The sequence below is a fragment of the Chionomys nivalis genome, chromosome 4 (genome assembly GCF_950005125.1).
Source record: "Chionomys nivalis chromosome 4, mChiNiv1.1, whole genome shotgun sequence".
Taxonomy (NCBI): Eukaryota; Metazoa; Chordata; class Mammalia; order Rodentia; family Cricetidae; genus Chionomys; species Chionomys nivalis.
Window position 1 is genome coordinate 62038848 of NC_080089.1, and position 13356 is coordinate 62052203.

At 37.5% G+C, this 13356-nt stretch overlaps 1 protein-coding gene across 1 annotated transcript in view; it reads right to left on the minus strand.

Moving 5' to 3' along the window:
* Positions 1-13356, minus strand: part of Pias1 (protein inhibitor of activated STAT 1) — a 117347-nt gene that overhangs the window by 14429 nt on the left and 89562 nt on the right. Inside the window, exons 8-11 of the mRNA XM_057766866.1 lie at positions 11148-11221; positions 4709-4869; positions 1951-2081; positions 794-974 (exon numbers count right to left, since the gene is read on the minus strand). Coding sequence (XP_057622849.1) covers positions 794-974; positions 1951-2081; positions 4709-4869; positions 11148-11221 — 547 coding nt within the window. The remainder of the gene's footprint in view (positions 1-793; positions 975-1950; positions 2082-4708; positions 4870-11147; positions 11222-13356) is intronic.

A 13356-nucleotide genomic window follows, 5' to 3' on the forward strand; every position in this document is an offset into this window, starting at 1 on the left:
GGAGAAGATGGGGGTCTCATTCTATATAGCAGACTGGACTGGAACTCAAGAGATCTATCTGCCTCTGACCTCCCAAGTAATGGGATTAAAGGTGTATACCACAACACCTAGTCCAAGAGTAATTCTATTTACAATATTAATCAAAAACTGGTTCAATAAGGACTAGTGAGATTGCTCAGCAAGCAAAGGCACTTGCTACTAAGTCTATCAATTGAATTTTGATCCTGGGATCCACATGGTGGAAGGAGGGAACCAATTCCTAAAGGTTGTTTTCTGAACTCCACACACACAGACATAAAAGAAGTCTTTTGTAAAAAACAAAACAAAACAAACTGGTTAAATGTAAACAAAACTTTTGGTGATTCTGATGTGTATCAAGAACCACTGTATACAACAGAACTATCCTTAAAACAAACAAACAAAAAAACCAAAACTGTGTGTATACATGTGCACCCCTGGAGACCAGAAGGTGGCATCAGATCTCTTAGAGCTCAAGTTATAGGCAGTAGAGAACTATCTTGTGGGTACTGGGAACTTAATTTAGGTCCTCTCCAAGAGCACCAAGCACTCTTAATCGCTAAGGCATCTCTCTAGGCCCAGAAGCATGTCTTGATATGAAGAATCTTATATCCAAACCTTGTAGTGTAGTACTCTAATTCCTCAAGAATGCTACATCCCTGGAAAAAGTCAATCTACATTCTGCACTCAAGCATAGTGGTTTATCTGGCAGCCTTTACTTACCAAACAAGCTTTCACATGAGAGTTTTTTTGGAAAGATCGTAGTAGCACTTACCCTTTATTATTTAGTGGTGATGTAGGAGACAGGGAAGGACAGGTCCTCTTGGCAGAGGGTTCTTCCTCTTCTTCATCTGATGAACTGTCTATGGTTAGGTCAATCACCTCGACTTTCTTGTTTTTATTTGAGGACTGGTTGTGGGAGGTCACCTGATGCTCCAATGTGGAGCTCAAGCATCCTGTGTGGGAATGATTAAAGCACAAGACCTGTGTCAATTCTCTTTTCTCAGTGTCCCTGTAGATGAGCATATCAGTTTAGAGTAGCAGCACTATTGTAGCCAGAGTTGAGAAGTAACAGTGGCTCTGTTCTACTCAGTTTAAAACTGCCACTTCTTATTGGTTGTTAATAAATTATTTTGAAAAACATTTTGAATTAGAATAATCAAAATGCACCTTATGGCTGGGTATGGTGGCACACACCTTTAATCCCGGCACTCTAGAGGCAGAGGATCTCTGTGAGTTCAAGGCAAGCCTGGCCTACATAGTGAGTTCCAGGATAGTCAAAGATACATACATGAAGAGACCTTAAAAAAAATTATCTTTCATGTCCACTTTAGAATAAAAGTGTTTTAGAGCAGGATTGTGTTACATATGTTTATCTATACAGCATCCAAAATACCTAGGAAATACTAATATTAAAAAAAAAGGTTCACCGTCTCCTAGCCAAACACTGAAAGTCAAATCTACCCATATATTTAAAGAAAAAATTAGCTAGATGTGGTGGTGCACACCCTGGGTCAGTCTCAGCACTCAGGAGACAGAAGCAAGTGGATCTCTGTGAGTTCCAGGCCCTACAGGGCTACACGGTGAGTTCCTGTCTAAAACAACAAAAAACAAAAAGAAGAAAAAAAAAAGAGAGAAGGTAAAAAAAGCAACATTCACTACTCTGCACCAAAACTACAAAAACCTTTAAAAGGACAGCACTTCAAAACTACGATTTTAAAAGTGACTGTAGCGCCATAAAAATCTTAAGGCTGGCAAAAAAAAAAAAAAAAAAAAAAAAGTTGGTTTAAAAGGAATCTATTCATAGACATTTAATTGATAACCTAACAAGTACTGAGCCAACCATACTGCTCGGAATTTTCAAAAGTCTACACGTGAGAAAACCACGGTGCATCACAGCAGTGACCACCAGATCTGTGGACACCTACTCACCGTCAACTCCGTTGTAGGAGGCAGTAACTTCTTGCACTTCCTTTTTCGATCTCATGGGAGCCCACGAGCCGTCCTCCTTAAACTGTATTTCGTCACAGTCAGTACAGTATTTTAGGATTTCCATAAACAACCTAAACAGATGATCTGTCTTTAGTACAACAGTTTAAATAAAGACAAATGAAAAGTATGACTCTTAAAATACTTAAGATTTTCTGTTTTCTACAAGTAGTAATGGGGGAAAGAAAATACAGCAGATAAATTACATTTGTTCTTAAAACCTAATGCTAAATAGGGAAAATAGTTACTCAGATTGTGTAACATTCATATAAAAATGTCAAGTAACTTTGGAAAAAAAACCTGACAACTTGAAAAGTTATTTAGTGTGTGCTAGATGGGTAAGTAGGTGCCACAGTGCATGTGTGGAAGTCTGAAGACAACTTGTAGGAGTTGGTTCTCTACTTCCACCAGGTGGGTTCTGGGGATCAAACACAGATTGTCAGTCTCGGCAAAAAGCCAGCACCTTTTCTCACTGAGCCACCTCAGTGGCCCCAAGATTTTTAAATATACAGATACATCCCAGTTCACAAAAACTGAGATGGTTAAGAAAAGATATCTAGGGGGCTGGAGAGATGGCTCAGCGGTTAAGAGCACTGCTTGCTCTTCCAAAGGTCCTGAGTTCAATTCCCAGCAACCACATGGTGGCTCACAACCATCTGTAAGGAGGTCTGATGCCCTCTTCTGACCTGCAGACATGCACACAGACAGAATATTGTATACATAATAAAAATAAATAAATATTTAAAAAAAAAGAAGAAAGAAATTTAAAAAAAAAAAAAAAGAAAAGATATCTAAAAACAAGATTCTCCGTGAGAGTAAAAGCATACACTAGTTATTTCTGAGTGGCGATTTTATTTGTATTCAGTTTTATTCTTAATACTATATACTTGTAACTTGCTCATAAAGTGTTACTTAATAAACTGAAGCTACACATATAAAACATACAACCACCTGGGTGGTGGTGGTAGTGCATGTTTTTAACCCCAGCACTTGGGAGGCAGAGGCAGGCAATTCTCTGTGAGTTTGAGGCCAGCCTGGTTTATAGAGTGAGTTCCAGGACAGCCATGGGTACATAGAACTACTTGTCTCAAATAAATAAATAAACAAACAAATAAACAAAACAAAACAAAAAATAAATAAAATGCAACCAACCGTTAAATTCAAATAAAGTAATATATTAACAGTAAAAGAATAGGGAATATATGAAATTCATTGTGGCCAATTATATTATCCAGTTATAATGTTAAATGAAATCAAAAACTAAGTTATTAATAGCATATAATCAGAATTTATATAAATAAAACCAGAAGTTATATCAAAAATGTCTTTTATTTTCTGTTCTTTCCATTTTTCAGAGAGAGAGAGAGAGAGAGTGAGCGAGAAAGAGAGAGAGAAATTTTACTCTAAGAAAGGAAAGAGCTAAGATATATACTATACAGAGCTGGTAAAATATTACTATTAATTTAAGTTTATAAGTTAGTTATCATTTTATTTCTGAAGAATCCAACAGGAAACAACACTACTTACTCATATTCTCCCAAGACTGACATCTTTAAAGTTCTGGGTTGTAAGTCTATTTATAAATACATTCAATTGCTTGTATTATTCCCTTCAGGCTCTTATGCCTTCTATATACTATAAATAAACTGTCTTGTTTGAGTGTTTTACTGAAGAACACTGGAAATAATAGGAAGGCATTTTCCTTTTTCACAGTTCATTTCCTTGTTTCTTGTTCAGTGAGAAAAAGGCAAACAGAAACCTAAGGGAAGAGACAGACTCATGGCCAGATACCACTAGGTCAAACCCACAGAAAATGAATTTTAAGAACTGCTGATCACTGTAATGCAATAGTGAAGACACAGAAAAGAAATATAAGATAAGGATAGAAACACAAGGAACAGAACAAAGGGAGCTGCTATTAGATGGCTGCCCTTTGCTGGGAGCTCTGACAATGGAGACCAAGTTTTGATGGACAGGACAGAAGCCAGATCTAGTCTCTACAAAAGTTGTCTAAAAAGTCCACTTTTAAAAGAGACCTTATTATTTACAAATTGTTTAAATTGTATGTGTTGGCTATGTTCATATAGAGTATGGAAAAGGGCATCAGATTCCCTGTTCTGGGAACTGAACCTGGGTGACCTATAACACCAATATAGGCTCTTCACTGCTGAGCCATTTTTTTAGTTCCAAAAGCTCTTATCTATCTATCTATCTATCTATCTATCTATCTATCTATCTATCTATCTATCTATCTATCTATCTATCTATCTATCTATCTAATCTATCCATCCATCCATCCATCCATCCATCCATCCATCCATCCATCCATCCATCCATCCATCCATGAATGATGGATTTGAGTTAACCAGAACCTCATAATTTTATCATGGTTTCTCCAAAACACTACGTAGGTCTTAGATATACTCAAAAGTATATGCATACCCTGTTTAGAACTACTGGTGCTTAAAATGATAAACAACAGAAGGCACTGAAAGAAAAAGAAAATGCATGTGTTTTTAAAACAAGCTAAACATACACACATAAATGAAAAGTATTTAAAATATTTAATTATTGATTTTTTCAATAATAAAAATCCTATTTTGAAAATTTTACCACTAGGTTTTATCTCAAACCTGATGGTAACAAACTCAGATAACAGAGGCTCATTTTAACACACAAAGAGGAATGCAAACATACATACCCATCAATAATAAGGTGTTCATATGGAGCCTTCTTATCACAGACAGGACAAACCCATGTTGGTTTTTTTTCGTTCATTTGGATATAAAGAGTTGCATCAAAACACTGAAGGTGGGAACAGGTAAGTGCCCGACATGGAATTGTCAGCCGCATTTTCCCAAGCTTTAAGAGAGGAGAAAGTTCAAAAATTAGTATCTGTTATTCAAACTTAAGTTTTAATAATAATTTCCTGAAATAGAATGTGCATATATTCTAATTTAAAGCATGTTGTGTGCACACTTTCTACACCTAAGGCTCAGTGAACATCATGGAAGAGGGGGTAGAAAAACCGTCAGAGTCAGAGAAGCATGAAATCTGCCGACACTGTCTCCTAGAAAATGACAGGGAACCTTCTCATCCACAATTCTGCACAACAGAATTCTGCCTGAACAGAACCCACACCAATAGACATGCTAACACAGTACAGGGAAATCTTACAGGGTCCACTCCTAGACGAAGAACTATATGTAGGTAACTGAGTGATGCTGAGAGTAGGAAAAACAGTCTTCTCCAGGGATAAATCTCCTAATTGGTTATCAGATACCAAAAGGCCAGCTCTGAAATTATGTACATACAAGTAACAATCCATCATATGAACTGAGCAGGTTGTATTTATATATATTTAGGAATATATTGCACAAATACAAGTATATGCAATAATAACACTTAAAAGAAAAAGAAGCCATGATTTTGAAAGGGGGCAATGGAGAAGGTACCTGGGTGATTAGAAGGAAAGGGAAATGGGAAAATGTTGGGTTTTTTTTTGTTTGTTTGTTTGGTTTGGTTTTTTTTTGAGACAGAGTTTCTCTGTGTAGCTTTGGAACCTGTCCTGGAATTCACTCTGTAGACCAGGCTGGCCTTGAACTCAGAGATCCGCCTGCCTCTGTCTCCTGAGTGCTGGGATTAAAGGTATGCACCACCACCGCCTGGCCAAAAATGTTATATTTTAATTTCAATAAATTTAAAATTTTAATATAAAAACATGCTGTATCTGTATTGTTTCTGTTTCAACACACTGGAAAAACATAAGACACATTTTTTTTTTTGAGAAACCTGCCTGCAGGTTAAACACTACAGTTTATCTCTGAACATCAAAACAGTGATTATTTAGCCAACTACAAGGACCATCTGCTACCATCTATAGCACTCTACCAGAGTTATATTCCCAGCCTTCTCTCACTCTCACATTCTAAATCAGTCTTTGATCTGAAAAAAAGAATCATCTAATTAAACATTTAGAAAAAGGAGAGTCTTATTAACTCTGGCCAGTCATGGAGATCAGTAAGGACTCTATCTAGTTTCATCTTTGAATGACTGTCTAGTTCACAGGATGAAGCCAATGGGAGAAAATCACCCATTTCCTCCGCAGTGTGAAGGCATAATGGCTGGGGACAGCTCGGAATAGAAAGCAGATGTTGTGTACTCTGTATTTCTCTCCTCACTAGGCAGCATCACACAGCCAACAGGCCTGGGTCTCAAGTATTGCTAGACAATTCAGGGATATTTTTCTTGCCTCATAATTGTTGAGATGACACAGGCTGACTCTATTCCACAAATGGACGTCTTCTTTGTCCTAAGCTGCTTGTTTGGGCCCAAGGTAGAAACTTTGCCTGTGCACCTGCACAAGGAGTGCTGTATCATGACCACTACAGGGTCCCCAAAAGTCTGTAATGGCCACACAGCCTGTAAGCTTCTCACTTTCTATAATGGTATTACTATATTAAGTTCATGGAAAAAGGTTTTCTGTATGTATGTGAGTTAAAAGAGAAAAAGGTTCTTTCTTGGCTTGCAAAAATTTCAGGGAAACGTGTAATTTCCTGGTCTACCAAGGAAACCAACTGTCACAGGGCCCTAAATTATTGTTCTGGTACCAATGATATACTGTACTTCTAGGGCAAACACTTGACCTCTCTGGGCCTCCTTTTCTTTCTGGAAAGTAGCACCACTTCCTCCTTACTTCCACCGGATGCAGTGATGAAGAATTTAAAAAGGACAATGGACATGTGATCAACTTAAAACAGGAGAATGTCCATTTATCATATCCAAAGACAGGAGAGGAAAGACTCAGTAAAATGAGGGTGCTCTTCTCCTGTGTCCCAGCTCTACCCTTGAGTAAGATTATACTATTTGTTTGTGTACCTCCTCCTGGAAACAAGTCAGACTCATGTCCTTGTCCCCAGCTGTGGAAAAGTACCTGCTATACTGTAGAATGCTAGTTTTGTATACTGATAAACTGTCAGCTGTGCATACTACAGTCCAAAGAGAAATTTTTATGCCTGAAAGATGTGACTGACAGCTGGGACTATAGGAAGAAAGGTATGTTAAAGGGCTGGAGAGATGGCTCAGAGGTTAAGAGCATTGCCTGCTCTACCAAAGGTCCTGAGTTCAATTCCCAGAAACCACATGGTGGCTCACAACCATCTGTAATGGGGTCTGGTGCCCTCTTCTGGCCTGCAGGCACACACACAGACAGAATATTGTATACATAATAAATAAATAAATAAATAAATAAATAAATAAATATTAAAAAAAAGAAAGGTATGTGAAAGAAAAGCCTTCGAGAATGACCTCTTTCAAGAGTAAATTCTATGGCCTCTCTCTTGGATTTTGAAACCATCTTTCTTCCTGTTTTACTGTCTCCATGAAGCATCAGGAGGAGCCCACCAGCTCTGCAGCCGAATTTAGGGTGCTGGCACTGAGTTCCCATAGGACTTTCAACCTATGGTTTCTTTACTTCATATTAAGCAACCAATAGGAATTTGCATTTCACAGTTAAGGTCTAATTTAAGATATAAAAATTGAATTTGGGACTGAGATAAAGACAATAGAACATTTGCCTAACATGTAAGGAAGTCCTGAGTCCTGTACTGTGAGTAACTCACAGATGTGCACCTGGAATCCCAATACTTGCGAGGTAGAAGCTGCTCACAATCATCGTTGGACAGAATAGTGAGACTGAGGCCAGTCTGGACAATACAATCCTTGGTTTCAAAAAACAAATGCCCCTCCCACTAAAAGTGTATTAAAATAAAAAGCTAACAATTTAATCTAGCACCATCAACTAGATCCTAACTTGGAAAATCTTGCTGAACTTAGCTAATGGCAAACAGGCAATGGATTTTCTGTTGCCAGACAAATTTATTCTTTTTTTTTTTTCATGTGCTTATGGAAATCAAATTGTAAGAAGCAAATACAAGTTCAGTAAAAGGTGTCATGAAGCTCTTTAGTTAGCCCTTTGTGCACAAAGGCAAGAAAACCATCCCAAGCCTTTGTGGTGACCTTCACCAACAAGGTGACCTACAGTCTGAAAGCAAACTGATAGGTAAACAGTATGAGTAAGTCATAGATGGCATAAGAAAGCCGAGGTTAATGTTCAAATAGATGGCCTTTTATTAACTATAATACAAATGCTACCTCAAAAGAATTATAAAATAATTCTAATGTGAAAAGTCCTCATATCTCTGAATTTTAAAATCAATCACTAAAGATTTAAGTGTCTGTCAGACAAACATGCATTATCTCTAACCTGAGTGCTGAGCAATTTAGTCTTTTATTTACAAAGTCCTCTTCTCTCATGGGACAAATGGATGTTTGCAACATCCACAGACAAACATAAACAAGCCCTGCATGTTTTCTAGTGAGGCTGACTTTACTTAATGGTGCTACAGCTCATAGTGCTGCATGAGAAAAAACTAAGTCTAAGTAAGTCTAAGCCAGCGTACACCAGCAATGTTATGACTTCTTCTTTATAAAAACGAAACATGACTGATTTAAGAAAAAAAAAACTCCTAAGTTTTCTATACTAATAAATACTTATAAAATAAATTTCTAGTTTATTTTCTCTCTATAAACTCTAAATATGCATTTGGGTTTGCAGGTCTGTTGCACAGCTCACATCTGACTTCTCAACACTTCTATCTCTGTTCTTAATAAATTAGAACAGACAATCCTCAAAGAACAAAGGCATTTTAATTATTTTTGTTGCCCTTAGCTAAATGGCACACAAATAACAGAAATTCATTTATTCTGAGCTCTGCATATTAAAAAAGGGAAATAGAAATGCACAGTAAGATGGCATATTTATATATTTCAAAGAACAAATCTCTTTTTATGATTCCATAAATTTGATATATTGATGAGTTATCACAACTGTATTTTATTTTTTTATTTTTGAGAAAAACATACCTAAAATATATGATCTTGATGTTCCGGAATAACTGTAGGGAGGTATCCCTTTAGCTAGATAGGAACTCATGACATATTGTAATTATATATCATATATAGTAGGTTTTCTATAATCTGAATTCTGAAAGCAGATGCTAGTTTACAAGGAATTGCTAAAACTGTTGGAACTAATGAGAGAGGAGCACAGGGGACTTGAAACAAAAATTATAAGCTGGCTTACTAAATCAAGAAGTGTAAGAAGCAAAATGTGATCAACATTTCCTAGTAACATGTGAAAGCACCTGAAGCACAGAATGCAAAATCATTCCATGAATAAAACTGTCACTATATACCCTGGGCTGCTTCTTTACATGAAGACATTTTGCATGACTGCTCAACATTTTATAAATATTACATATTAGTACAGCTGTAAACACTTTCAAGATGGGAATGCAAGAAACAAGACTCCTCTAGTGATTTAAGTGGGAAATGAAGCTTCTGTGTTTTTCTAAATTTATCAAATCCCCTCACCTGGGATTTTATAATGAAACAAAACAGCAAGAAACCATGAAAAGGGAAATAGGTTAAGTCAGGACTTGGAGAAAAAAATTATTGGTTTTGTTGTTGTTATTTGTTTTTCGAGACAGGGTTTCTCTGTGTAGCCCTAGCTGTCCTGGAACTAGCTTTTGTAGACCAGGCTGGCCTCAAACTCAGAGATCTGCCTGCCTCTGCCTCCAGAGTGCTGGGATTAAAGGCGTGCACTACCACTGCCTGGCAAATTATTGTTTAAGTTTTTTTCTCTCTCTTACCTTCTACTTTCCTGATCTTTAGCCAATTTTATGCTTCTTTAAAGAATTGATTGTTCTTTTATTTTCCAACTATTTCCCCATGTATTTATCAATTTATAAACAACAACAAAAACCTAGTTTCCTTTACAGGCTATATTTAGGGTATTATAACATTTACCTGGTTATTAAAGAACTTTTAGTAATAATAACCTGGCTGGACAGTAGTAGTATACTCAGGAGGCAGAGGCAGGAGGACCTCTGAGTTTGAGGCCAGCCTGGTCTATAACATGAGTTCCAGGACAGTCAAGGCTACATAGAAAAACCCTGTCTTGAAAAAATAAAACCCAACCTGACAATATTACTTTTCTGAGGAAAGCAGGCTATAAAGAGGACTTGGAAGGATGCCCTTCACAGAGCAGATGATAGGGCTTAGCAGCTCTTGCCCTGTGTTTCCTCCATGGCCATTAAGGTGTGTAATGAGTAGGGATCCCAGCTTTAGGAAACATGCAAAGGATAGAACTGAAAATTAACCATACACCAATGACTTTATATTCAAGTCAAGGTTTAGTAAATAATACAAGGCTTAGACATAGGATAAGTACCATATAATTTTTGAAAAACTTTTTGCTTCTTCAAGAACACAAGAACTACCATCATCTTAGGTTAGTGGGATCTCAATGTTGAAAACTTTCAGTATATTGCCTTTCTGAACAATCCGGCAAATCAGAAAACACATGTGTCCTTTCATTCTTCATACATTTAAATAGTTAATTTGACTAATTATAGAACAAGAGATAATCAAAATGTCAATAATTTATTATTCATTTTCACCTTTCATATGAAGGCAATATTCAACTGCCATCCCTATGTTGGTAGGCCCAACAACAAATTAGGTATGAAATGAACTTCAACAACACAATTTTTTTTGCTTATAGGTTTAATACTTTGGTCAAATTTTATGGTTTGATAATTGTTTCATTCAAATGACTATTTCTTATATCCCCTTTCTGGCTTATAAGTGAGTATTCTTGGATTTTCTCCTTTTCTCCTCTTCCCTGTTTTAAAAATTGAGACAAGGTTTAGCTCAACTGGCCTTGAACTCACGGTAATCAATCTGATTCAGCACTCCAACCCACCCCAAGTTCTGGGATTACAGGTATCACCAGGCTTGGTGCTCTCGTGCATACAAAGCGCACACGTGCACACGCGCATGTGTGTGTGTGTGTGTGTGTGTGTGTATACAGTCCACAGTACAGCTGATCCACACTACAAGAAAAGCACACTTTAGAATTATTCAGCTCACAGTCTTATCTCTCAGTGTCTTTCCATTTTGATAAACTCTGATAAGTTTAGAGTGGGCAGATTCTAGAAGTAAGCAGAATTCTCATGCTCAGTACAAAGAATAAGAGTATATACCATTTTCAAAGGCAAGCGTAAGCAAACACTTACTGGACACAGAAGCGAAACTCGTAGGCTGGTGGTAGCTATTTCACTGTCTGGATCTGCAGTTAATTTCTCTTTAACTGAAATGCATTGAAGAGAAAACAAACAGAACAAGTTTATTAAAGACATTCTCAATATAACATATTTAAAAAGGAGCTTACAATCTGAAACCTAAATAATTCAAAAATAATCTACTCAATCATGTTCTCATCAACTGGCTGGACAGCTAAGAGCAGTCACACACTTTACACCCTTCAGAGGAAGTAAAGGAAGAAGAGCCTCACTCTGTAACCCATCTGAAGCCCCTGCAGAATGCTGGAACTGCATCACAGCCCACTGAAATGCTCAGCAGAAGCTTATGTGACCAGGGTTGACTAGCCCCTTTTAGTTATTATTCTAAGACACCAATGATTTTCTTTAAAATCTGATTAATTTGTATTCTTTTAAAGGAAAGTAATAAAGAGCAATGATAAAAATAATTTATGTAAAGAAAAGGTCCGACTATTTTCTTTACCACATAACTGGATCCTGCTGCTTATCCATAAACCCACTGTGTTGTCTTTAGTAAATCAATCTGCCTCTTTCAGTTTAGTTACTTACAGTAAATCTGGAAGCCACACCAGATAATTTCTTAAAGTCTTTTCAGTTAAACTTCATACAATTCTCAAAAAAGGAGGCACCAACAATTTTACTTTTCATGGCTATTCTTTTATTATCCTCCAGTTTACTACAAAGGATTCTTTATAATTCCCATGCATGGTAGTTTGAATAAGAATGGTCCCCACAGGTTCATACAGTTGAATGCTTAGTGACCAGGGAGTGACACCATTTAAGGATTAGGAGGTGTGGCCTTGTGGGGGAAGTGTGTCACTGTGGGTGGGCTTTGAGGTTTCAAAAGCCCAAGCCAGGCCCAGTCTCTGCTTGTGGATCAGGATGTAGTTCTCAGCACTGCTGCAGCAAGTGCCTGCCTGTGTCCTGTCCCCCTCAACCCCCCCTCCCCAGGCTCCTGCCATATTGACAGGAGCCTCTGAAACTGTAAGCAGCCCCCATTAAATGCTTCCTTTTATAAGAGTTGCCTTGGTCGTGGTGTCTCTTCACAGAAATAGAACACTGACTCAGACACCATGTGCAAACCTGTGGCAGCAGTTAACCTCTGCAGACAGCACCAAAAACAGAAAACACAGTCAGGAAATGACCAGGGATAATATTCCAAAAATAAGGGCCTGAGGTGGAGTAGTTGTGAGCACAACCACCTACAGTTTTAGAGCTGTTGTACAATAATTATGACAACACTGATAACTGAAGAAAACCCAGTGAGAGAAGGGCAAACAGATATGCAAATGTCTGGGCCCTGACTCCCATTAACAGAAACTAAGTAGCCAGCCTTTATGAAGTTGTGAGCACACACACAGTTTGGAATTTTCAGAAGGTCCAAGTTTTGGACAGTCTACTAAACTGATCTCTTACATTAGGGAATCTCAAGCAGAAATACACCTGAATTTCACCTGGACCATTCTAATTTACAACTAATCACTACAGTAGACTGGGGAAGAGGAACATGAATGGGTGGTTTAAAAAGCTCTACACAGATTCTGACACCAGCCCTAAGAAGTTATTTTGCAGACTAGATATCTGAAGTTTTCAAAGTCTGACCTTCAAATTCCAAAGTCACAAAACCTTTGGATTTTAGTTTGGAAAGCAGAGTCATCAAGACACTATACTAACTAATACCAAATATAAATTAGGAATTCATGTGTTTGTCACTATTCACCCAGCCTTAGCTAATCTTTCTTAATATAATTTGAAAGAATACTAATTTAATTAGTAGGGCAAAGTGACTTTGTGATCCCAGGAGGATTGCTATAAGTTCCAGGCCAGCCTGGTCTACAGTATGAGACCCTGTTACAAAACAAAATAAAATCCCAATTAATAGTAACAACCCCCTCAACTCTCCACTCCTCTGTGACAACAGAAAATAAACATGAAAATAGAATCCAAATGTGATTCTTAGGGTGTCTGAGCCCATAAACTAGGTAAGGGAGGAGCTGCCCTCATTGTGATGGGACTATCCAACTAACTGTAAAGGGGAGCTGGGAAGTAAACAGGACAGAACGAAAAAACAAAAACCCCACTGGAATTTAGCCTTTGGATTTCAGTATTCATACCCGCATCCCAGGGCTCTGCAGCCATTGACCCCAGCTGGGAGTTACATCAT